Here is a 27,984-nt window from a genome sequence, read left to right as displayed (position 1 = left end):
CCGACGAAAAGAAAGTCCCATTCGTGCTGTCGTTGCGCGTCAACATTGCTCGGCAACGTGCCACACGGGCAGCCGTGTGGTCGTCCGCCAGCATTCGCGGCACCCACCTGGATGACACTTTTCGCATTTTCAGGTCGACATGCAGGATTGTGTGCACAGAACCCACAGAATTGCCACAATTGCCAACTCTGGAGGTGATCTGTTCAACAGTCATTCGGCGATCCCCCAAAACAATTCTCTCCACTTTCTCGATCAGACCGGCTTGTGCGAGCCCGAGGTTGTTTCGGTTTGTTGTCACACGATGTTCTGCCTTCATTAAACTGTCGCACCCACGAAAGCACTTTCGACACATCCATAACTCCATCACCACATGTCTGCTTCAACTGTCGATGAATTTCAATTGGTTTCACACCACGCAAATTCAGAAAACGAATGATTGCATGCTGTTCAAGTAAGGAAAGCATCGCCATTTTAAGTATTTAAAACAGTTCTCGTTTTCGCCGCTGGCGGTAAAATGCCATCTGCTGTACGGTGCTGCCATCTCTGGAACGTATTGACAATGAACGCGGCCTCATTTTAAAACATTGCGTATGTTTCTATCTCTTTCCAGTGTGGAGAAAAAAAAAATCGGAGGCCTTAGAACTTGAATGCACCTCGTATATCTGTACTTCCATCTATACTCTGCAAATCACTGGGAAATGCACAGCAGAGGGTATATCCTACCGTACCAGGTATTAGGCTTTCTTCTCATCCCGTTGACATACGGAGTGTGGGAAGAATGACTGACTGTATGCCCCCCCCTCTCTCTCTCTCTCTCTCTCTCTCTCTCTCTCTCTCTCTCTCTCTCTGTGTGTGTGTGTGTGTGTGTGTGTGTGTGTGTGTGTGTGTGTGTGTTTAATTATTCTAATCTTATCTCTTTGTGTGAGACACACTATGTGATCAAAAGTATCTGGACACCCCCAAGAACATATGTTTTTCACATTAGGCGCATTGTGCTGCCACCTACTGCCAGGTACTCCATACCAGTGACCTCAGTATTCATTAGACATCGTGAGAGAGCAGAATAGGGTGCTCCGTGGAACTCACAGACTTCCAACGTGGTCAGATAATTGGCTGTCACTTGTGTCATACGTCTGTATGCGAGATTTCCACACTCTTGAACATCCCTGGGTCCACTGCTTCCGATGTGATAGTGAAGTGGAAACGTGAAGAGACATGTAGAACTCAAGAGTGCACAGGCCGACCTCATTTGTTGACTGACAGAGACCGCCGACAGTCGTAATGTGTAACAGCCAGACATCTATCCAGACCGTCACACAAGAATTTCAAACTGCATCAGGATCCACTGCAAGTACTACGACAGTTAGGTCGAGTGGCTGTTCATAAGCCGCACATCACGTCTGTAAATGCCAAATGATGCCTGTCTCGGTGTAATGAGTGTAAACATTGGACAATCGAACAGTGGAAAAATATTGTATGGGGTGACGAATCACGGTAGACAGTGTGGCGATCCGACGGCAGGGTGTGGGTATGGCGAATGCCCGGTGAACGTCATCTGCCAGCCTTTGTAGTGGCAACAGTATAATTCAGAGGCAGTGGTGTTACGGTGTGGTCGTGTTTTTCGTGGAGGGGGCTTGCACCCCTTGTTTTCCGTGGCACTATCACAGCTTAGGCCTAAATTGATGCTTTAAGCACCTTCTTGCTTCACACTGTTGAAGAGCAAATCTGAGATGGCGAATGCATCTTTCAACACGACTGAGTACCTATTCATAACGCTTGGCCTGTGATGGAGTGGTTACACGACAATGTCCCTGTAATGGACTGGACTGCACAGACTCCTGACCTGAATGCTATACAACACCTTTGGGATGTTTTGGAACGCCGACTTCGTGCCAGGCCTCACCGACCGACATCGATCTCTCTCCTCAGAGCAGCACTCTGTGAAGAATGGGCTGCCATTCCCCAAGAAACCTTCCAATACCTGACAAAATCAGACAAAAAACTCCTTCAGCTTCTATCAGACTGCACTATTTCACAGATAAGTGCATCATCTGCAAACCAACGTGAGGTTACTATTAATATTGTCTGTAAGGTCATTAATGTAGAACACGAATAGCACAGGTCCCAACAATATTTCCCTGGGGCACACCTGAAGTTACTTCTACATCTAATGATGACTCTCCGTCCAAGATAACATGCTGCATCCTCCCTACGAAAAAGTCATCAATCCAGTCACAAATTTCACTCGGTACCCCCACAAGATCGTACTTTTGACAGTTAAGTGTAGGTGTAATATGGAGTCAAATGCTTTTCAGAAATAAAGAAATACTGCCTCAATCCAAAGCTTTCAGTATGTCATGTGAGAAAAGCGGAAGTCGGGTTTCACACGATCGACGATTTCGGGATCTCTGCCAGTTGGCACTGAGGAGGTCATTCTGTTCAAGTTATCTCATTATGTTCGAGCTCAGGATATATTCCAAGATCCTACAACAAATTAATGTCAAGGATACTGGATGGTAGTTCTGTCGATCACTTTTACTGCCCTTCTTGTAGGTGGGTGTGGCCTGTCTTTTTTTCCACAACCTGGACAGCCTCCTTTCTTTTTGTTTACATATTTTTGCACATAATTACTGGGAACATCTCTGTCATCTTTTCTGACCACTCCCCTGTCTATTTCGATACCCCTGTTATGTGGGAGGTATTTACGTGTCACTGGTGACCTTCGCAGTGGATATATCTGCCAGTGAATGACTAGGGTCTGGTGGTGCAATGAGGGTGCATTGAACTGGAAGGAAGGAAAGAGTGCTGGAAACTGGCAGTTACGAGGAAGGAGTGTACTGAGGCAGTCGGCTTGTCATTTGGCAGCCAATGTGGTGCACGTTTTTCTGAATGGAGCTGCATCTTATTGTGAGTTTCTGCAGGCAGGCTGTGCCGGATCACAAGAGGGCAAGCAGAAGTTATTTGTAGCGGATGAGCTGTGGTCCAATATTTTTCTTGCCACTCAGTTGAAGAGAGGCTGCACTATTAATTTTGAAAAAGTGAGGTATATTTTTGAACTGATTTGAGAAGCACAGGTTGCTCCTCCATATGTATTATTCTTACAAGGAGAGGCCCCAGCCGTCAGTCCAACATTTTTGAAACCACCTATACGATGACGTCGGTTAAGAGCTAAGGTATCACACCCAGCAGCCATTCAACCTGGTGAGTTCTCTTTTGTGAGTAATCGACAGAAAAAAGTTGGGAAATTTATGTGAGACTCTATAGTGCTAAAAGAGAAGGATTATGTAGACTGGTTGCATGGAGTAATGGTTAGGGTAATGTCTCCACAGTCAAGGGTTCAAATCTCATCAGGTGCCTTAAATTTTTTTACCACTAAATATTTATCAAAATGACATCGATCATTATTTTTATTCAATGGATTGGTATAAATGTAGCTTTTTATTTCTATTCCTTTGTCACATTTTAAAAACTGTATGATTTTTTTCATTTGTTCTCATTTTTTCTTTATACCATCCTTTCTACACTCAGAATTTTTGGGAATGCGAATTTAATTATACTTATTTTTTATAATATTTAAATATCTGAAGATGCAGATTTACTGGTAAAAAAAAGGACAAAATAATCTGTTTATACTGACTGTCCAATAGTGTCAAAAATGTACTTTCCATTACAAGACATCCTTTTTTTGGGGAGGTTATCATCATACAAATATTAAAAACATAGCCTAAATTCCAATACGGGAGATGAATATTTAAACAAAATAAGGTATTATAAGTAAAACAAAATTCAAGGAAAATGAGGAATAGAAACAATGACTGCAATAAAACGGATGAAAAAATAGGATGATACAGCGAAAGCAATTAAATCAAAATTACTACACAAGATTGATTAAAATCACACGAACAAATATTTCAAACAGAAAAAAAATGATAGGAAGAAAAATGAGAGCAAATTAAGAAGCTGATATGATTAAAATGATATGACAAAGGAACACAACACACAAGTCTTACAGCAATGCTTCGGGCACTCCAATGGGAATTCCCAGAGGGAAGGCGATGTTCTTTTCGAGAAACACTATCGAGAAAATTTAGAGACCTGCCATTTGAAGCTGGCTGCCGAACAATTCTACTGCTGTCGATGTACATTGCGTGGAAGGACTACAAAGATGAGATACGAGAAATTAGGGCTTATGTGGAGGCACGCAGACAGTCACTTCTCCCTCGCTCTATTTGTGAGTGGAACAGGAAAAGAAACAACTAGTAGTAATACCAGAGAAGGAAAGTTGCTACTCACCATATAGCGGAGATGCCGAGTCGCGATAGGCACAATAAAAATGTAGCGGGACTTTGAATTTCGCCGCGCTACACTCGTTCCCTCAGATATAAATTATACTGTCGCAGTGGTACAAGGGCTCGACGGCAGAGAAAATATATAAGAAAATGAAGGTACTAAAATTGTAACCCCTTTTGTTTTCTACCCGCTATTGTCACTTGTGAGCGAAAGCTTAATTTAACTTATTCGCTAATCTTGGTACGATTCAGATGTAAAAACTTATTCGTGTGCAGACATATAGTATTGTGGAAGCTTGTATGAAATTTGGAGGATGGAAGCAGCCGTAAAATATATTGCATTCAAGATCAAGATGGTTTTAATTTGTATACATAGTACTTCCTGGAGGATGAAATTTACTACAAGATTTTGGAGCAACTACGACTTTTTCATGCAGAAATGAAGCAGGAGATTGTTGGAGAACAAGACCTGAACACCGCACGAAAGAAGACATATTAACACGGTAATGAATGAACCCTTATCTATGCCATTTCCCCCTGTTAATCACATTTTGTTATTCTCTGTTCTTTTCAAATAATTTTTGTTGTGGAAATTGGTTTGACTTTTGCTCAGAAATGCCACAAGGACCACCCCGACAATAGCTTTTCCGAATCACGAAGTCCGATTTGCATTTCATTCTTTCCCTTTTTCAAGGTCATTAACGATTTTAAAACCCCCTTTTTATTCACCATTTCTTCCCACATTTTCAGCCTTTTCTTTTTTCTTTTCTTTTTTATTAACCACATCAACTGGCGACCGTGACAGGACCAATTGTCGCACCCTGGAGTAGTTTCCAGGCATTTCCTGCCTCCCCTCAGTCCGAATGGCAGGGTGCGGGTGGGCACGCCTCGTCTGCAGCCGGGCTCCCCACCTCCTCAACTACGTCAGTGTGGGGCCCTCCACCCGGCAGTCGTAAGCCGTATTTGCGGAGGAGGAATGCGGTACCGACGTTCGGTACCACACTCTTTAGGGGTCGCAGTTATCGACCGGGGTCCGTACTAGTATCGCCGGACCCGCGAGTCGATACCGGCGTCGCTCTGAGGCTCGCGACAAGTCTCTAGTGTGCGCTCGGCCACTCTCACTCGGGACGTCGAGTAGGAAAGTAGTACAGTCTTCAGCTGATAGGAAGCAACCTGTAACAAGGTGCTCAGTTAAAGTACGGCCTATTTGATGGCTCTGTAACTCTCTGTTTGTAATTATATTCCTCCTGACTACAAAGACTCCTGTACGACCAGTCAAGTACAATATATTACTTTTTACCGAAGACTTCTAATTGTTTTAGTCACCGTAGACCCAGAGCGCGCAGCCAGATCCTTATCGACTTCACTGACAAACCTGCTGTATATGCAAAGAGGAAATGTACATTTCTATTCAGCGTCGGCCACCAGTCATTCGCATCGGTGACGATTCGTTTGTCGTTGTCGTCGTAATTTCTACTGCGGTGAATTTTACAACTTACTACGCGGTGGGGAAAAATTTGTTCGAGGAAATGGAGACTGGGTTAAAAAGTGAGAGAAGATTCTGTGAGATAGCTCAATATACACGGATTGTCTGTAACATAATAATTCATATTTACAGCAACGGATCGGCGCTCGTAAATTTTACGAGAAACTTACCTCGAATGTTTCGTCGGGTTCAAGGGGGTCGGAAGAAAACACGAGGGCGTGCGAGTAGCCACGCAGTCGGGTGGCGACTGTGCCGCCGGACCGCAGTACCACGTTCTTCCCGCTGACGGCACCAAACCTGGGAAATGAAAAGACACCGACCCGGTTACGTAGCTGCTGCGGGTTTCAGAGCTTCACGAAAATCAGACTTGTAACATTAAGGTGACCAGAACGTAATGTTGTTTTTCTGCATTACCGTGTATACACAAATAATTGGTGTGACTGAATTATGTGGCGTTGGCTTTAATTTGTTTTTGTGCTGTGTGTGTGTGTGTGTGTGTGTGTGTGTCACTCGTTTTCATGCATGCCCATCTGGTGGTTGGAGGATGGATGCCCGGCCTCTTCAAGAACAATGACTGAATCAGTTTTCCCTTTTCCTCACTTTGTCACACACCTTCCCGGTGTATGTCCACAGGAGTTCTCCACAACTGGCACGTTACATAAATTCAGCAACACACAAGGAGACACTGCCAAACGTGCACCGGCCGGTCGACCGCGAGGTCACTGTCCGGCCACTCTTCGGGATTTGCTCTCACCGACCTGCCGTTCACTGATGTTTCTGGAGTAGTTTTCCTCTTAAATATCGTGTAAGATTGCAGCTTTGACCTATCGCCCGTTACACACGCCACTGTACACATATGCTTCTCACTGCCACCAGTTTGTTATCGTGACGCCGGATTCCCCTTTCGATGCGCATTACAGATTGCAATAGAACGTAGGAATGTTCACGGCACAAATTTATCACGTATCTGTGAATATACACTACTTTTTCCTCCTAACTGCCCGTAAGCCATTGAGCGACAGTAGTTTACCTCTGGAAGACACTTCCGTTTCAACTGAAAACACTCGACAGACTGCTCCCGGGCTAGCTTTGAAACTGACTGTGCCTAGTTCTTTGCTAAAGCCGTCGTTCAGAGTTGGCACATTTCTCCAGATCCGTACTGTCGCTTCTCCTCTACATAATCGCCGAGACTTTTTCGAGGTTCGGTCACTACGCCTGTCGGCCGTGAAATGTTTGGCGATTACCGTTTATTTCTCAAAGCCACGTTTTGTTTCGTTGCCAGTTGCGAGTACGACCCTCGCTCGCACGATACTTTCTTCCCGCTGCCACGTTTCTGATGTTCTCTGCTTCTTCAGTAAATTTTAGTTTTTCTTTAGCCGCGTACGGGTGATAACGAGAACTTGTAGCCGTAATTGACAAGTTACTATGCAGTTAATGCTTCATTTCTAACCTGCTACTGACACGTCACAGATTGAGGCCCCAACATAGTACGACGGGATTTATTGCCGGAAGCACAGCAGTACTAAACTTACGACAAAAAATCTGTGCACCCAGTTTCTCATCCTTAAATTCGGGAAAAAATATCCACAAATTATTTGTGTGTACATGGTAAATTAAAACAGGTAAATTTTTAACAATTTTTTTATTCTTAATTGACACTGTAAATGTCCTCATTCCCAATAACCTTTTTCCATATAGTGTGCAAATTTAAATGCCAGATCTATAAAAATCAATTTTTTGGACACCATCCAAATGTTCTAATTTTTGACTCTCAGGAAATGTTGTAGCCATCGCAACAAATGGAAATCCAAGAATGTGGTATCGGGTGATCTCACCCGAATTCATTAATTTTTTTTTCCCAAAGTTCATGTCACACACTCCCATTTTGAACCATCGTGTTGTGGAATAGTATCCCTCCCGTCGACAACTGCTGGGTGCTTTTCAATTAAACATTGATTTACTCCATCCAGTTGTTCACAGCACAGGTTTGGACACAATGTGCCACTCTTCCTGCACAATGAAAGATGAATACTGGTGCATTATCTGCATCTACATTTATACTATGCAAACCAACGTGAAGCACACGGCAGAGGATAGATAACACAGTACTACACGTCCAGGAGAAATAAGTGCTCTAGTGCCTCCTCAAATGTATCGAGGGACAGGCAAAATTACGTTAATGAAGTAACTTCTCCTAGTCTCTGGTCTATTTTATGCATGACGCAATACAGGTAATCACTTCATTCAGTATGGATTTTATCTAACAGAAGGAGACCTTTTGCGTTGTTGTTGCAAGCATCACATTGTATAACATACAGCAATAAAGCTTTGTCATCTCATTTTAAATGACAGCATAAGCAAAATAGAGATTTACGTAAGATTTCTGCAAAGACAAAAGTTATTTAAATTACTCATCACATACTTTAATGGGAACACTACGGTCTACTGACGTAAGAATGACTATTCTATTGAAAAACTAATTCTTTCAAAAATATTGTCTACAAAAGAAACTTTCAAATTATAGAAACACTGAATATAAATTTTACATTAAGTTAAAAAATATTAATTTAAGTAACAAATACTATTCTTTTGAACCATTTAGTTGCCAAAAATGCGGTGCGAACAACTAGGTTACAGACAGACACGAAACATGCCTACTGCAGCTTTAGCCAGTCATGTTTTCTGTGTGTTCAGATGTTATTCAGTGGTTTATGAACTATCAACACAAAGAAAGATAAGTACATTCACTTCATACCTGTAATTATTTCTTCCCAGTTGTACGCATGTGGTGCAACATTGGTTTCAAGTTACACAAAAAATGCACTTTTAATCATGCAAGCTGAACTTAACGGTTACAGATTGTCTGCGAAGGAATATTATGTGCTGTAATTAGCTTACACGTGAAACTTCCTGGCAGAGTAAAAATGTGTGTCACGTGCACACACAGGAGATGAGGTGCTGGCAGAACTAAAGCTGTGAGTACGGGTTGTGAGTCATGCTTGGGTAGTTCAGTTGGCAGAACACTTGCCTGCAAAAAGCAAAGGTCCCTAGTCTGAGCCTCAATCTGGCACACAGTTTTAGTCTACCATGAAATTTCATATCAGTGCATACCGGGTGATCAAAAAGTCAGCATAAATTTGAAAACTGAATAAATCACGGAATAATGTAGATAGAGAGGTACAAATTGTTGACACACATGATTGGAGTGACATGGGGTTTCATTAGAACCAAAAAAATACTAAACTTCAAAAAATGTCCGACAGATGGCGCTTCATCTGATCAGAATAGCAATAATTAGCATAACAAAGTAAGGCAAAGCAAAGATGATGTTCTTTACAGGAAATGCTTAAGTTGTCCAACATCATTCCTCAACAATAGCTGTAGTCGAGGAATAATGTTGTGAACAGCACTGTAAAGCATGTCCGGAGTTATGGTGAGGCATTGGCGTCGGATGTCGTCTTTCAGCATCCCTAGAGATGTCGGTCCATCACGATACACTTGCAACTTCAGGTAACCCCAAAGCCAATAATCGCACGGACTGAGGTCTGGGGACCTGGGAGGCCAAGCATGACGAAAGTGGCGGGTGAGCACACGATCGTCACAAAACGACGCGCGCAAGAGATCTTTCACGCGTCTAGCAATATGGGGTGGAGCGCCAACCTGCATAAACATCGTACGTTCCAGCGGGTGTTTATCAGCCAGACTGGGGATGATGCGATTCTGTAACATATCGGCGTACCTCTCAATTGTCACGGTAGTTGTTACAAAACCAGAATCACGCATTTCCCCAAAGAAAAACGGCGCGATAGCGGTAGATGTGGTAAATCCAACTCATACCGTGACTTTCTCATCATGCAGTGGAGTTTCCACGACAGTTCTAGGATTTTTGGTAGCCCAAATTCTGCAGTTGTGGGCGTTGACAGACCCTCGGAGTGTGAAATGAGCTTCATCGGTCCACAACACGTTACTGAACTAATCGTCATCTTCCGCCATCGTGTGAAACGCCCACACCACAAATGCCCTCCGCTTCACTAACTCGCCAGGTAACAGTTCACGATGCCGACGGATTTTGTACAGATAGCATCGGAGGGTAATCCAAAGTGCCAACCGAACAGTAGTGTATGGAATGCCGGTGCGACATGCGACTGCACGAGCGCTGACTTCCCCGTGTATAGACGAACCCGCTACAGGCTCCATTTCTTCCTGAACTGTAGAATGTAGACAGTTGGGAATGTGGGTCTCACAGGAAGCATGCAAGGGGTAAGTCGCTGCAGTCACGATATTCATCTGTGTCCTTGGTGGCTCAGATGGATAGTGTAATTGCCATGTAAGCAAGAGATTCTGGGTTCGAGTCCCGGTCGGGGCACACATTTTCAGCTGTCCCCATCGAGGTATATCAACAACACCTGTCAGCAGCTGAGGGTTTCAATTAATTATCATTTATTCTAGAGAAGCTGCACGGTTATCAACGGTATCTGTTCTTTCGAGAACAGTTACTATCTTTATATGTATGTCTAATTAGGCTGGTGACCATTTCCTTTTATGTAATTGCAGTTTACTTCATTACTAACAGAAGACTGAAAGACTGATTCGATTCCTGTTTGTCCTGCTACTGCTTCCCTTCAGTAGAAATTTTTAGAGAAACAAAAACAGTCCGATACCTTAACATCACAGACAAATTAAAATTGTGTAGCGGAACTTTGAATTTTGCCGCACTACACTCGTTCCCTCAGATGTAAATTATACCGCCGCACCTGTATGAGCGCTCTACGGCAGAGAAAATATATAAGAAAATGAAGGTACTAAAATTTTAACTCTTTTTGGTTTCTACCCGCTCTTGTCTCTGGAGAGCAGAAGCTTAACTCACTTATTCGCTAGTCTTAGTATGATTCAGACGTAGAAACTTATTAGCTAGTCTCGGTCGGATGAAGACGAAAAAACCTATTGATGTGCAGACGTATTGTGGAAGTTTGTACGAAATTCGGAGGATGGAAGCAGCAAGGTAAAATACATTGCATTCAATATCAAGATGGTTTTGATTTGTATACATTAGTAATTCCTGGACAATGAAATTTATTGCAAAATTTCGGAGCAGCTACAACTTTTCACGTGGAAATGAAGCAGGAGATTTTTGGAGAACAAGACCTAGACACCGCACGAGAAAAGACATGTTAACACGGTAAAGGATGAACTCTTATCTGCTTCATTTCCCCCTGTTAATCACATTTTGTTATTCTCTGTTCTCTTTCAAATAATTTTTGTAGTGGAAATTGGTTTGACTTTTGCTCAGAAAAGCCACAAGGACCACCCCAACAATAGCTTTTCCGAATCACGAAGTCCGATAACTTTTCTGCAATACTAAGTCCGATTTGCACTTCATTCTTTCCCTTTTTCACGGTCATTAACGATTTTAAAAAACCCCTTTTTATTCACCATTTCTTCCCACATTTTCAACCTTTTCTTCTCTTTTCTTCTCTTTTTCTTGTTTATTAACCACTACAATGGTTTCACAGGATTAACACTACTGGTGTGTTGCTAATTTAGTAGTAGCCGATAGTGTTACAACCTCAGACACACGGCCACTACCTGCAGCCACTCTGCAACGTAGACGTGTCGAATGGGAGCGATGATCTGGAGCACGGCAAGGGAGGGGGAGGGGCAGCAGGGCACGGGCGAGGCGAGGCGAACCCGGACTGCCCGGCACAGCAGGCAGTGGTGGTGGTGGTGGTGGTGGTGGTGGTGGTGGTGGTGGGGGGGGGGGGGGGGGTACCGTCGGCAGCAGCATGCCGAGTAGCAGTCTGACGTTTCCGTAATACTGTCGATATTCCGACCCGGAGTTTCCGTCGCTTAAAAGAAATACGAGCTTCTTAACTCTGTCATTTCCCACCAATGGCCCCATACCCATAAAACAGATTTTTGCCCACTGTCAGTTGCTCGAGAAAATCGGTGAACGAGCCTGTCCTATACAAGGTGTTCTGAGACGAGTAGTCAGTGTTCGGGAATACGATGGGAATGCCAATTTGAAGTGAGAAACTTTGTAAGGAAATTTGCCCTATCCCAAATGACTAAAATAGCACACATTTACAGCAGCAATGAATATGCAGATACGGTGTACGTTTACTGCTTCTGCGACAGTAGTGCTCCTGCTGCTGCAATCTCAGAATACTGTCGGAGTCTTCCGACACGTCGAATTCCTGACTAGATTGTTTCAAGAGTTTTCAGCATTATTTCTATTTTTTTTTTTTTTTTTTTTTTTACGAAGCAGGTATTCTTTCGAGTTCCCATTTTTCTTCTGAACATGTAGTTTGACAACCTACAGCTACACACTGGCAAAACGTGCAGCGTACTCTCACTTCTGGCACACGGCGACTATACACGTATCTACGTGCCACGATCTACCATACCTTCCTGCGTCGTCGGCGTTGTCATTGTTGACGTGAGGCACCGTTAAACCAAGAGGAAAGGCGCGTCGATCTTAGAGCGTGAGATATGGTAACCTTAAGTCACTGACAACACACAACGGTCACGGTAACACCTGATTCCAGAATAGCTGCAGTAGTTAGGATCTACCAACTACCCCCTCTCGACCAGGTCCCCAAAACTTAACTCTTAACGAGATCCCTTCGAAGCAAATTGTCATAACGATCGTCTATAAATGCTTCGTACAACGAGAAGAAATGTTACAGTTTATGGAATAATAGCAGATACGACCAAACTGTCTTGTTTCTTCTGTTTTATTTAACGTAACTTTGTTCACGGTTTTATTTCGCAGTCACCACTCATTCCCACTCTGATGTCGAGTATATGCGAGTGCCTGAACCCTAACTCCCAAGTTCCATCGAAACCCTTTGATGAACAGTTTTGGTTGCTCATAAACTGGAGCCCGCTCTCTGCGATATAATTAAAAAAAAAAAAAACACACAACGGTCTCAATAGCGCGTCCCTTGTGAGATGCGTATAGATTTATCCCGGAATTGACTGCCCTGTAGGTGTACTCAATTTAATGACCACACTTCACTATCCGCGATTTCGTGTAACTAAATGTCCTTTTATTACTCTGATTCTATACCGTAGTTATTCATAACTGGCCCCTATATTTTTTCACTACGCACAATCAGCATTTCTTTAGTTGTTTATTTCTAAGAGTAAACAAAAAAAAATGACGCCGTATCATCAGCTTCGTTGATATAAAGAAAAAAACACCTCTCAATATGCCCAATTTTACCTCTTCTTATAGGATCGACTACCTTACTCATTAATTTACTACATATTATTTCCAATAACAGTAAACAGGTATCGCCGTTACATTTTAATTGTATTCGAAAGCATGTTGTTATTATTATTATGACCGACCAAATCTTAACAAGTCGCGCAGCGTGCGTTTTTAACGATAGCTTTACCCTTGCCCAGACTTTATTCATGCAATATTATATATAAATGTACAGACAGGACCGAAAGATCGATCTCTCTACCATAACCAATAAAGGCAAATACTCTATTCAAGTTCCGTTACATCTATCTTGACTCGTATTGTTACAACGACAATGTCGATGTTGAGCACAACGTGCAAAAACTAGAACACGTGTCCACAATCTCCACTTTGGTCACTAAGTCCCACGACTCAAATTTTGTTACCTGTCAAATGACAACTGTCACTCACTTCCATTAATACTGTTCACTGACAAAGGCACATTTACACGGAACGGAGTCGATGACGTACGCAATAACTGTCGAGGGTTGCAGGGATATCCACACGCTGCAGGAGAAATCAATTTTTTGATCAATGTTTGCAGCATCACAATTAGAAACATGTCGACATACACATTTTACGAGAGTGAGTGGTGGGACAGAATTACTCGCATTTTTTGGAAAATTCGTTTGTCGTACATGTTGATGACGTTCCCCTTTTTTTTTTGGTAGGGTGTAAGGGCGCTCAACTGCTGAGGTCATTAGCGCCCAGTCACAGTTGTTAGGGCACATGGAATCTAGTAAAACTCAAGGGGAGGAGGGGACACCAGAAACAAAGTCCTGACAAAGATGCAGATAAAATAAGTAAAAAGGTTAGATGTCTTTGGACAAGCCAGTCAAAGTTATAAAACGCAGAATACGAGCAGCTGCTCGAGCGTCATCAGCTAAAACATCCGGTAAAGTAGATGGCAGGGACAGGACAACACGAAATTGACTAAAGCGGGGACACGACAATAAAACATGGCGCACTGTTAATGCCTGACCACAAGGGCACTGCGGGGCTGGGTCACCGGAGAGCAGGTAGCGGTGGCTAAACCGGCAATGCCCAATCCGCAACCTGGTCAGAAGGACCTCCTCGCGCCGAGATGGTCGGGAGGATGTTGTCCGAGCAGTTGGGAGCGGTTTTACTGCCCGGAGCTTGTTTCCTTGGAGGGATGACCAAGCATCCCACCACAATGACACAAGCCTCTTACAGACATCCACACGAACGTCAGATGACGGGACACAATGGGAGGTTGGCCGAGGCAGGAGGACTGCAGCCTTGGCTGCAGCATCCGCAGCCTCATTCCCAGGCACTCCTACATGTCCAGGAACCCACAGAAAGCTGACAGAACCACCATTATCAGCGAAAGAATGGAGGGACTGCCGGATCCGTTGCACCAAGGGATGGACCGGATAGTGAGCTCCAAGGCTCTGAAGAGCACTGAGTGAGTCAGAGCAGAGTACATACGATGAATGGCGGTGGCGGCAAGCATACTGAACGGCCTGATGGAGAGCAAAAAGCTCGGCCGTAAAGCTGGAACATTGGTCGAGGAGCCGGTATTTAAAGGTGGCGGCCCCGACGACAAAGGCACAGCCGACACCATCGTCAGTTTTGGAGCCATCGGTGTAAATAAAGGTGTGACCGGCAAGTCGAGCACGAAGTTCGACAAACCGTGAGCAATACACTGCAGCCGGAGTACCCTCCTTCGGGAGTGAGCTGAGGTCGAGATAAATATGAACCGGAGCCTGGAGCCAAGGTGGTGCCGGGCTCTCACCCTCTCTGAAGGTGGTAGGGAGGGCAAAATCCAATTGTCGAAGCAGGCGACGGAAGCGGACTCCGGGGTGCAGCAGGGCAGACACATACAACCCGTACTGACGGTCGAGAGAATCGGCGAAGAAGGACTGGTAAGAGGGGTGGTCGGGCATAGACAACAGCCGGCAGGCATACCGACACAGCAGTACGTCGCGCCGGTAGGTCAATAGTAATTCGGCAGCTTCAGCATAAAGACTCTCGACAGGACTAGTGTAGAAGGCTCCGGTCGCAAGGCGTATCCCCCGATGGTGGATGGAGTTGAGCCGGCGTAAGAGGGATGGCCGAGCGGACGAGTAGACGAAGCTCCCATAATCCAGCTTCGATCGGACTATGGACCGATACAAGCGAAGCAGGACAGTGCGATCCACTCCCCAAGATGAACCGCTAAGAACTCGGAGGACATTAAGGGAACGTGTACAACGGGCCGCCAAATAAGAGACATGTGGAGACCAACACAGTTTCCTGTCCAACGTGAGCCCTAGAAACTTAGTTGTGTCCACGAATGGGAGAACAACGGGACCGAGATGTAAGGATGGCGGAAGGAACTCTTTATATCGCCTAAAGTTGATACAAACCGTCTTCTCTTCAGAGAACCGGAAGCCATTTGCCACGCTCCAAGAGTAGAGGCTGTCTAGACAACGCTGAAGGCAGCGCTCCAGGAGGCATGTTCTCTGGGCACTGCAGTAGATCGTGAAGTCATCGACAAAGAGAGAGCCTGAGACATTAGGTGGAATGCAATCCATAATTGGACTGATCGCTATGGCAAAAAGGGCTACACTCAAGACGGAGCCCTGAGGCACTCCGTTCTCCTGGAGGAAGACGTCGGACAATACGGAACCCACACGTACTCTAAACTTTCGATACGTTCCTTTGGCCACGTGCACTTCAATGTACTTCCGGCACGACAGAGCTGCCCCACATTTTACCAGACGAGGGAATCGACATCCCACTTACACTTACTCTAATCGTTGGACTTTTGTCATATCATAGTACAATTAACTGGTCACCTATATCACCACATTTTTCACCATTAGATTTTTGTACATAGTACCAGACGAAGTCTGAGGCGTACATAAGAACTGCCGAGTTACAGTGTGGACACTGCTGCCCCATTTAGGGAAAGTGGAGAGGCACCCGGACAAGTGACCCGAAAGTTCGACAGAGAGTGCGGAAATGGTGTAGTTGACAGTGGAACATCTGAACATTAATTGTGAACTGTACAACCCCTGAAATGTAATGTGCATCGGAAAAGCACGTTGTAATGTTTACTAATTGTTGCGTAAAACTGACAATGTACTGAAGAAAATAAGTTACAATGCATATTAAATGTGATCCATCTCAGAAACCGTTCGGAATGGAGAATATCTCCATACGAAGCCCTTTTCTTCAAATGCTTCCAGTCATATCCCTGAACACTAACCATTCCTCCTTTGAGATCCTGTATAATCGTACCTTCATTAATACGAGGGGCATTCAATAAGTGATCAAACACATTTTTCTGAAAGCGTGTCAGATTTATTCAGAATTCCAATACACCACATTATTCCCCAATCTTACAGCTACAAATGCCATTTTTCATCATAATCTCCATGTGATGTGATAGCCACGTTACGAGGGGTGTCCCGCGTGCCCGCACGGTACGTCTCTACCGGTCGACGTCAGAGCCGACGTATCGCTGCACCGATAACCTCACCACCACCCACACACTACGTCTCAAAGAGCGCGTCCTCCGTAGGGCCGAACAGGTGGAAATCGGAAGGTGGGGCAGCGACGAACCCGGCGGGCACGCAACTTCGAGTACCCCGACTGGTGGAAGTGTCGGCAATGTCGACAGACACACAGTTGTGCACTCAAACGAGTGCGTCTGCACGTTCTGACACTGCAGGAGTCACAGCCGGGCGGACAGGTTTTCTCGAGCTCGTCGTGACGGTGGCAGACGTCTCGCCCGCCACTCGCCCGGCTTTTGTTCGGTGCCAGGTCTCCGTACGTATTCCGGAAATGCGTACGAATATGTGCAACACACACTGTTTTCTGCCAAAAGAAACCCGATCGCAGGTCGCCACCCGGAACGCGCCTCCGTTACAGGCAGCATTTCAGCGCCACCTATCAGAACTTCTCAAAACCTATCGGTGATTGAGTGGAAACATTCCACGATGTCCTACAACCAGTTTAACATTCTTTCAACTGGAAAAAAAAAAAAAAAAAGGGGGGGTGTCACATTACTTATTGTACGCTCCTCGGAACTATCGGCACCGGACTGGGCCGAGAGCCGTTTGCAATGTAACGGTACTTTGACTACCGCGCCTCCACCAGAGCAAAGATGTGATTTACGATCGCGCATGCAGAAGAGCGCTGCACCAGCGACAGATTTTTGTAAGTAATTTTGATCTTTTTTTTTACTTTCGCGTAGGTGCTTGTTTTAACAACTAGTTCGTTACTCTCTTGTTATCTTGTCTTCATACGTTTAAGACGTGTATTTTTCGGCGTTGATTTTAAAGAGTGATTTTAATTGGAAATTAAAACTATATTACGAAACGAACACACGGCGTTTTCAAGTCATTTCAGTAGTGATTCGCAATGGTTATCGCCAAATTTATAAATTAATCCAGACAGTGAGAACTTCAAGAAATTTTCATCAGACGGAGAACAAGAGGACCGGCGAACAATGAAAAAAAGGACATCCTACAAGAAAATCGAGAAGTATTCCAGACGCAGCCACAAAGACTATATTATAATAGATACTACGTTTCTGACAGAATTATAAGGTAAATTTCAACTTATTTCTGATGCTATTGCCTTACAGTCCCTTTTTGTAGTGTTCCGGAACCGGTCTGCCATTCACGGTCAAATTACAGCAGTATCTCAATCAGTAATACGAAGTCCGCCTTATCCGTAACTTATTCCATCAAAATTCAAAACCCAATGAGATTTTCTATTTTGTATTTTCACGGCAGAACCCCGAGGAAAGGAAACACTACATCAAGTCCAGACATATTCCTTCTGACTGACCACCTCGATCCACAACTTTCAAGATGTCACAGCAGAAGACAGAGTCTAATTCAGCACGACCGACGTTCTCGAACACCGTGCCGTCCGACAGGGAGGAGGTCACCCCGTTCGAGTCCGCACGCGCCCTCCGCCGCACGCCTCACCTGTGGCAGGAGTCGGCGGGCACCGCCGTCTGGCTGCTCGGGCCCAGCGTCTCGCTCGCGTTGCCGCCGCCCACGGTCGTCGGAGTCGTCTCCGTTGTCAGCTGTTCGCAAATACAAATACCGTGAGTACACTGCCGTACGGATGTGAACAAATAATATCTATCGACACGTACTACAAACAGTGAGCAAGTGAACTTCGTTCAGCCGTAAGACAGGAGCAAACTGTGATAAACGGAGTGGCTTATATACACAGGCTCTGTATATCCTGCAACATTCCCAGCATGTATATGCCGAGATGTGGTGGACACTATAGCATAATTTAGCCCCTGCCACTAATTTTGGATACGGTGAAGGAAAAGGTTTTCCCAAAGGATGTAGAAACTCATCAGGCAGGCTCACTTTATGTTCCTGAGATGAGGGCCAGATATATGGCACCGACGGGAAAATTTTCTGAAAAATATTACAGAGTTATGAGGAGACTGGATTTCTAGCCAGTTCTGAACCAGTTACATCAGATTTCAGGAATTTATTTCACTTTACAATGGTAACGCACAGTTGCCAAATATCCACAGACTGTCCGTAATTGTTACAGGAGTATGACATTCACTACAGAGTTACGAGAAGTGATATTCCAGAAAAATCGGAGAAGATACTGTTTACATTTCACTAACCGTGTGCTACTGAAATGTTTTATACACTGTAATTATTTCATTCCTTAGTAGGCAGCAAATCCAAACGAATCCACAGGTTTTTAAGACAGGTTATGCTCAGCGATAACAAAAATTTTCTTGTTCAACATGTGAGAGTTTAAAGAAGAGGAATAAAATTGCTTTTGACGCAAGCGACGTCACAAGGTTTGAGGCATTCGCCCATAAGCTGTTGTGATTTTTCTGTCCAGGTGACATCGCAATATGAGCGGTGCACCCATTTATCTGTATTTAACAATACGCACCACCCTGGCACTATTATAGCAATGGCTGTCTCTCTAAACTTTTTTTTTAATTGTGCGAGGATTGAATTACACTCCTGGAAATTGAAATAAGAACACCGTGAATTCATTGTCCCAGGAAGGGGAAACTTTATTGACACATTCCTGGGGTCAGATACATCACATGATCACACTGACAGAACCAAAGGCACATAGACACAGGCAACAGAGCATGCACAATGTCGGCACTAGCACAGTGTATATCCACCTTTCGCAGCAATGCAGGCTGCTATTATCCCATGGAGACGATCGTAGAGATGCTGGATGTAGTCCTGTGGAACGGCTTGCCATGCCATTTCCACCTGGCGCCTCAGTTGGACCAGCGTTCGTGCTGGACGTGCAGACTGCGTGAGACGACGCTTCATCCAGTCCCAAACATGCTCAATGGAGGACAGATCCGGAGATCTTGCTGGACAGGGTAGTTGACTTACACCTTCTAGAGCACGTTGGGTGGCACGGGATACATGCGGACGTGCATTGTCATGTTGGAACAGCAAGTTCCCTTGCCGGTCTAGGAATGGTAGAACGATGGGTTCGATGACGGTTTGGATGTACCGTGCACTATTCAGTGTCCCCTCGACGATCACCAGTGGTGTATGGCCAGTGTAGGAGATCGCTCCCCACACCACGATGCCGGGTGTTGGCCCTGTGTGCCTCGGTCATATGCAGACCTGATTGTGGCGCTCACCTGCACGGCGCCAAACACGCATACGACCATCATTGGCACCAAGGCAGAAGCGACTCTCATCGCTGAAGACGACACGTCTCCATTCGTCCCTCCATTCACGCCTGTCGCGACACCACTGAAGGCGGGCTGCACGATGTTGGGGCGTGAGTGGAAGACGGCCTAACGGTGTACGGGACCGTAGCCCAGCTTCATGGAGACGGTTGCGAATGGTCCTCGCCGATACCCCAGGAGCAACAGTGTCCCTAATTTGCTGGGAAGTGGCGGTGCGGTCCCCTACGGCACTGCGTAGGATCCTACAGTCTTGGCGTGCATCCGTGCATTGCTGCGGTCCGGTCCCAGGTCGATGGGCACGTGCACCTTCCGCCAACCACTGGCGACAACATCGATGTATTGTGGAGACCTCACGCCCCACGTGTTGAGCAATTCGGCGGTACGTCCACCCGGCCTCCCGCATGCCCACTATACGCCCTCGCTCAAAGTCCATCAACTGCACATACGGTTCACGTCCACACTGTCGCGGCATGCTACCAGTGTTAAAGACTGCGATGGAGCTCTGTATGCCACGGCAAACTGGCTGACACTGACGGCGGCAGTGCACAAATGCTGCGCAGCTAGCGCCATTCGACGGCCAACACCACGGTTCCTGGTGTGTCCGCTGTGCCGTGTGTGTGATCATTGCTTGTACAGCCCTCTCGCAGTGTCCGGAGCAAGTATGGTGGGTCTGACACACTGGTGTCAATGTGTTCTTTTTTCCATTTCCAGGAGTGTATTATACACTCATGAAATTATTTGTAAGTTTGTGATATCATCTGTGTTCAGTTGTTTTATTTGTCTCTTTAGAATCCATAAAAACAGCACATATAAGAACGGATTTACTCAATGTTAATTCTTTGTCATCAGCTGTTTTAGGTATACATGTACTGCCTGTTGGTGACACAGGAAAGTTTTTGCCAGGCCGAGACTCGACCCCGTATTTCCCGCCTATTGTGTGTGGTCACAATAACCACTTAGGATGCCCGTGCACACCCCACAAACTGGTCTAAATATACACATACCACACTGTCTGCATCCCCTCACACTTGCAACATTACTCAGATTCCCACAATAGAAAGAATCAGACTGTGTGTTCAATGTGATTATTGTCATTTTGCCTGTCTAGGCTTTAATACTTATTTTACAATGTCATTTCTTTATACATGCATCATGCATGCATGCATGACTGTAGGCACAGACACTGTTAAATAAGTGCAAAATAAGATCATAAGTATTGTTTTAAATGAATATAATAGAGGGAAACATTCCACGTGGGAAAAATATATCTAAAAACACAGATGATGTGACTTACCGAACGAAAGTGCTGGCAGGTCGATAGACACACAAACAAACACAAACATACACATGAAATTCAAGCTTTCGCAACAAACTGTTGCCTCATCAGGAAAGAGGGAAGGAGAGGGAAAGACGAAAGGATGTGGGTTTTAAGGGAGAGGGTAAGGAGTCATTCCAATCCCGGGAGCGGAAAGACTTACCTTAGGGGGAAAGAAGGGGGTAAACACTCGCGCACACACACACATATCCATCCGAACACACACACACACACACACACACACACACACACACACACACACACACCCATCCGTACATACACAGACTGGTGTCTGTGTATGTTCGGATGGATATGTGTGTGTGTGGGTGATTGCGCGCGAGTGTATACCCCTTCTTTCCCCCTAAGGTAAGTCTTTCCGCTCCCGGGATTGGAATGACTCCTTACCCTCTCCCTTAAAACCCACATCCTTTCGTCTTTCCCTCTCCTTCCCTCTTTCCTGATGATGCAACAGTTTGTTGCGAAAGCTTGAATTTTGTGTGTGTGTTTGTGTATCTATCGACCTGCCAGCACTTTCGTTCGGTAAGTCACATCATCTGTGTTTTTAGATATATAAGTATTGCTTTAGTTATGTTGAGTGTATATTGCTTTTGCAGTATCTGAAAATTACAGAAATGTTTCTGAAGCACCCTTGATATTTACTAAACTAATTTTTAGCTTTTTCCTCTTCAGATGATTTTTTCGTTTACAATCGTTTTTATTCCTCGAAAATCCTCTTTATTTAGAGTCACACAGTGACTGGAATGTAGCGGTCAGAAGCCTGAATCGGAATTCTAATTTTTAAAATTTTCTGGGGGGGAGGGCCCCCAAGAACCCCCTCCATACTTGCCACAAAGTTTCTGACAGCTGCTATGGTAATGGATCCCTGAAACCCACTGTGCTGTGCGTGCAAAAACTTAACTGAACAGTATTTCATTATTTAAAGCATTAAAAAGCAAGAAACTATCCTGTGTTCCAGGACTAATAGTTTCTTCGTTGGGGAAGAGATTCAGACAGGCTGGTGAATGTTAAGAAATAGAGGCAGGAGTACTAAAGCTGTGTACGTCTGCGGTTACTTTTTTACGATCACCTGTAAAGACTGAGGCACCTGCCGCACCTGCGAAGCAATTTTCCGACACCCTCCCCACAAAATGTTAATGCCGAAGAACTGAAACTAGCCTCAACATCGTCTCAAAGCTTTTCGTTACTTTGGAAGTGCCGTCCTCTCCCAGCCACTTCTTCAGTTCGGGAAACAATTCCGTAAGTCACTCACGGCATCGTCACTCTTAAGGTTTTTTCAGTGCGACTGGCTCGTCCTCCAAAAAACGAATTCCTGCTGCAATACACCCGACGGCTAGCAGAAATTGAAAGATACTTTGCAATTCCCTCTCTGTGGAAGAATCGATCGGAGAGGCCCGATTTACCGACTGCAGCTCGCCAGAGACCGAAGCCCCTAACGTGGCAGTCACAGGAGGGAGTAGTGCGGGAGATTCGCAGTCGCCTACCGCCCACACCGCCTGCCGCTCGTCCGCTGCCCGTACCGTGCAATTGAGGTCAGGGACAGGCAGCGGGAAACCTCATACGTCAGGGGGAAGAGTCATCGATAGTGAAATTAAGGCTCGGGAGAAAAAACGAGAAGAGCCGTAATACCATTTCTCAACTGCCGTCTCTGGTGCCTCTCCTTCCATCTTTTGCTACGTTTGCCCTCATTACAAGTGGGTGCGTCCCGTAGTGGGATCTGCATTACCTGGCCTTCCCGTCTGTAGATGCCGATTCGAGAAGTGGCCACAACCTGGAGAAGGGGCCGTCACGGTGGCCCTGCCCCGGAAAATTGTTAGACGTCAGAAGCCCGATTCAGGCCTCAACGCAATATTTCAGTTGATTTTTAGCCAAAAATAAAGAAGATTTTCTAGGACTAAAGACAACTGTAAATAAAAACTTCAGGTTAACTGCAAAAGGCTAAATATTAGTTTAACTTTTTCATTTTCCTTGTTACTGCAATCCTGCTAAGCAAATCTGGGCTACTAGTACTCGGAACATTTACAAACGCTTCCACCCGATTAGTTTTTCTGTTTCACTCGCCGTTTAACTGAACGACACCATCTGTGCCACACACGTCTTTATCGTAACTTAACAATCGACAAAGGAACAGACAAAACACCTATTTGCTTGCATTTTTGGGAAAACTACTAAAAAAAAACACGATATACGCAGTGTTTTTGAATCCTAAGAAGACTAATAAAATCACCAAACGAAGATAATGTCACAAAATCACCGAAAATTTCATCCGCCTTTAACACTTTACTCGTGGCAGGGGGACGGGGGAAATTAATAACAATAATGAAGAAGACGGGCATTACTATCATCGAATCAGTGCGTGTATTATTAAGATGAATAGATAGGCCAGATGAACATCTTGTGACATCACTTCATTACGAAAACTGCAACACCTTACAGACAGGTGCCTCGAGATTGTGACATTGCTCGGATTCAAAGCAGTTTTGTTACTATCTTTTAACCTGTGGTGGTGGAATCGTCCACAAACAGGTTTAGTGCGTACTCGTGAAGAAAATCATTGCAATCTATAATGATTACTGAAATGTAAACAATATGTTTTCTAACGTTTTAAAACATCAAATTGAAAAATGTCGTTCTTTAGTACGACAGTGATTTGAAAAGTTCTCAGAACTACCACGAGAGGTTGGCACTGACGCGGCAAGTTGTTCGTGTGATATTCGTCGGACTGTTGGCTGTAAACACGTGCCACGTCAGTGCTCTCGGAAGAGAGCCGTGACGGTGACGTGGCTCTGTTGTTGTTCCCGCACAGTGATTTGCAGAGATGCGAAAAAAAATTGAGATTCGAGCAGTGATTAAGTACTTCGAACAGCAAGGTATGAAAGCAAAAGGACATTCCTGCAATTTCCAGAATACACTGGGGGATTCTGCCCCTTCATATTCACCTGTTGCCAAGTGGACAAATGAATTTAAATTTGGTCGGGAGAGCTTAGATGATAGTCCTCACAGCGGTCAACCGAGATTTGTCACTACTCCAGAAATCATTGCAAAAGTGCACAAAATGCTTACGGAGGATCACCAATTGAAAATGCGTGAATTTGCTTGCGCTTGCCAGATCGCCGCGGCAAATTTACACGAACTAAGGTACGAATTGCTGCCACACCTGCCTTATTCACCTGGTATGGCTCCATCAGAGTTGCATCTTTTCCCAAAACTGAAAATTTTTCTGGTGAACAAACATTCACTTCAAGTGAAGAATTGATAGCCGGAGTTGACAACTATTTTGCAGGCCTGGAGGAAACTCATTTTTGAGATGGGATCAAGGCACTGGAACATCGTTGGACGAAGTGCATTAATCTACAAGGAGACTACATGGAAAAATAAAAAATGTTTCAGTGATGTATGTACTTTTTTTCTAATACGTTCCGAGAACCTTTCAAACTACCCTCGTAACTTTCCATAATTACATAATTAAGTTGATAAATCCATAACAACTACAGACAATATGTAACTGTTAGCAGCCAAGCCTTTTTAAAGTTATCAACACCCCTGCCCCACTAACTGAATTATTAACTCTGAAAGCCGGGCAGTGTATCACTTGCGTAGTGGTATCAATACACACACACGAATGTCATGTCATGAGGGTAAATTCTGACAGGGTGATTACACAAAATGAGGACTAACTGCACAAAACAATCCACGACAGATTAAGGAGCAAGAAAGACCCAGTTGACGTACGGCCAAAAAATGCACCCCGAGGGAGGTACACACAACAGAAGCTGGAGGAAAAATATTTCTGACTGTCACCTCAGGCGCACAGACTACCAGTGTGGGACTGGAAGGTGGAGTTTCAGACAAAGCAGTCTGGTAGCCCCCATCGTTTTGTTTTCCTACACCAATAGTTAGCAAATTTTTCCCAAATTCATTATATTTCCAAAATACACATTTGTGTAGTATGTATAGTAGACACAAGAAAACTTCAGTTTCATAGGCAGGCTTAGCGCTAAATCTAACTTTATCAATCAAATCATTCATTTGACTGTTCTGAATCCACGGTGTTATCAGTTTGGCAAGAGAGCACACTGATTACAAAGCATCATTAACTGAAAATATTCATATACCTGTGAGTACTGATTTTGTATTGTATTTCTATACAATGACCTATACCATTCTCCAGCACAATCTTCCAGCTTTCAAGTAATAAATTGTATTTTTTCTGAAATTAATTATCTTGTGTGTCGACTGAATTTCAGGTTCATAGAGGCTACCACTTTTCATCCTAAAATGCAACTATACACTTTTGTTAGCTTAATGTTTCTGTACAGTTTGACATACAGCAATTATTAATTAATTTAGTAATTAATAACTACACAAAATTTACCATAATTTGCAATACGGTGCTCATACGTGTAAATGAGCAGATTCACAATGCAGAAGAAAAATAATGTCCATGTACTTTGTACATTTAAAATTCTGTTGGTTCTTGTATTTCATCAAAAACAGTAAATTACAATCTAACCAAATTGTAAAGCATCATGTCATTTTCAAGACAACAGTTTGTTCCTACACCACTTTTTATAAGAACCGCCCCTACCACAAAAAAGTCAATCTGCAGTGAGTTTTCAACTGAACCAGACTTGTGTGCCTGAGTTAAGTTACTGCACCTGGGGTGCAACTTTTAAACTGTTGCCGGTGTACTGTGAACCGATTAGAGTGAAAAGCTTTTTCTCGTGAATACGACTACACAGCGGAAGTTAACAGACTTTGAATGTGGAATGGTAGGGGGAGCAGTTCAGAAACTGGTAGGAAATTCAATATTCTGATATCCGCAGTGTCATGAGCATGGTGAGAATACCCAATTTCAGGCACTGCATCTGACCACACACACTGCAACAGCGAACGGCCTTCACTTACCGAGCATTTGTGTATAGCTGTCAGCGTTAACAGATAAGCGACAATAAGTGGAACAACCACAGAAATCAATGTGGGACAAACGTATCTGTTAGGACAACTGTAACATTTCGAGTCAAGATAGATGTAACAGAACTTGAATAGCGTATTTGACTCTATTGGTTATCGTAGAGAGAGCGATATTTTGGTTGTCTGTATATTTATATACAATATTGCATGAATAAAGGCTGGGCGAGGGTAAAGCTACCATTAAAACCGAACGCCGCGCGATTTGTTACTATTTGGTCGGTCATAATAATAACAACATGCTTTTGAATACAATTAAAATATAATGGCGATACCTGTTTAGTGTTATTGGAAATAATATGTAGTAAATTAATGAGTAAGGTAGCCGATCTTATAAGAAGAGGTAAAATTGGGCATATTGAGGTGTTTTGCTTTATATCGACGAAGCCGATGACGCGGCGTCATTTTTTTTCATTTACTCTTAGAAATAAACAAGTAAAGAAGTGCTAATTGTGCGTAGTGAAAAAATATAGGGGCGAGTTTTAAATAATTACGGTATACAATCAGAGTAAAAAAAAAAGGGACATTTAGTTACACGAAATTGCGGATAGTGAAGTGTGGTCATTAAATTGATTACACCTACAGGGCGGTCAATTCCGGCATAAATATATACACATATCATGAGGGATGCGGTATTGAGACCTTTTTTTTTTTTTTTTTTTTTTTTAATCGCAGAGGCTCCAATTTATGAAAAGGAGAAAAACTGTATCATTAGCATTGAATCTTGGTGTCAAGCAACCAAAACTGTTTATCAAAGGGTTTCGGTGAATGAGTGGTGAATGCGAAATAAAACTGTGAACAAAGTTATTTTAAATAAAACAGAAGAAAAAAGATAGTTTGGTCGTACCTGTTATTATTCCATAAACTGTAACATTTCTTCTCATTGTACGAAGCCTTTATAGACGACCGTTATGACAATTTGCTTCGAAGGGACCTCGTTACGAGTTAAGTTTTGGGGACCTGGTCGAGAGGGGGTAGTTGGTAGATCCTAACTACTGCAGCTATTCTGGAATCAGGTGCTACCATGACCGTTGTGTGTTGTCAGTGGCTTAAGGTCATCATATCTCATGCTCTAAGATCGACGCGCCTTTCCTCTTGGTATAACGGTGCCTCACGGCAACAACGACAGCGCCGACGACGAAGGAAGATAACGATATACTGTGACCATATCAGTTGGGCCCTAGACAACTGGAAAACCAGTGTCCAGTCAGCCGAGTCCCAATTTAAGTCGGTAGTAACTGACGGTGGGGTTCGAGTGTGACGCAGATGCCACAAAGCTACAGACCCAGGTTGTCGACAAGGCACTGTACGAGCAGGTGGCGGCTCGGTAATGGTGTAGCCCGTGTTTATGTGGAATGGAATCGATTGTTGAACGGGAACGGTTACGTATGGCTAATGGGAGACCATTTGCCGCCATTTGTGGACTTCACATTCCCAAAGAACAGCGGAATTTTCAGACGACAGTGCACCACATCACCAGACCGCAACCATTCGCAAATGGATCGAAGAACATCTCGAGCAATTCGAGCGAACAATCTAGCCACCTGTCGAACATTTACGGGACACGACTGAGAGACCAGTTCGTGCACAAAATCTTGCACCGCAGTTGTGGACGGTTATAGAGGCGACACGGCTCAAAATTCCTTGAGGGGATTCCCGACAGCTCACCGAGTCCGCGCCATTCGAGTTGCTGCATTATGCCGTGCAAAAACAGGTGCGACGCAATATTAGGTGTTCCTCAATTTTTGTCACCTCAGTTATTGTTGTTGTTGTTGTTGTGGTCCTCAGTCCTGAGACTGGTTTGATGCAGCTCTCCATGCTACTCTATCCTGTGCAAGCTTCTTCATCTCCCAGTACCTATTGCAACCCACATCCTTCTGAATCTGCTTGGTGTATTCATCTCTTGGTTTCCCTCTACGATTTTTACCCTCCACGTGATCCCTTGATGCCTCAGAAGATGTCCTACCAACCGATCCCTTCTTC

General features: G+C 44.3%; 1 protein-coding gene across 1 annotated transcript in view; it reads right to left on the bottom strand.

Moving 5' to 3' along the window:
• The window catches only part of LOC126443040 (neuralized-like protein 4), a 279,279-nt gene that overhangs the window by 118,850 nt on the left and 132,445 nt on the right, over positions 1 to 27,984 (bottom strand). The window contains 2 exon segments of the mRNA XM_050090885.1: positions 5,946 to 6,072; positions 22,723 to 22,747. Of these exon segments, the coding sequence (XP_049946842.1) occupies positions 5,946 to 6,072; positions 22,723 to 22,747 (152 nt within the window).

The sequence above is a fragment of the Schistocerca serialis genome, unplaced genomic scaffold (genome assembly GCF_023864345.2).
Source record: "Schistocerca serialis cubense isolate TAMUIC-IGC-003099 unplaced genomic scaffold, iqSchSeri2.2 HiC_scaffold_1420, whole genome shotgun sequence".
Lineage (NCBI taxonomy): Eukaryota > Metazoa > Arthropoda > Insecta > Orthoptera > Acrididae > Schistocerca > Schistocerca serialis.
Note: the sequence above shows the minus strand (reverse complement) of the source record. Positions and strands in the feature narration are given on the sequence as shown.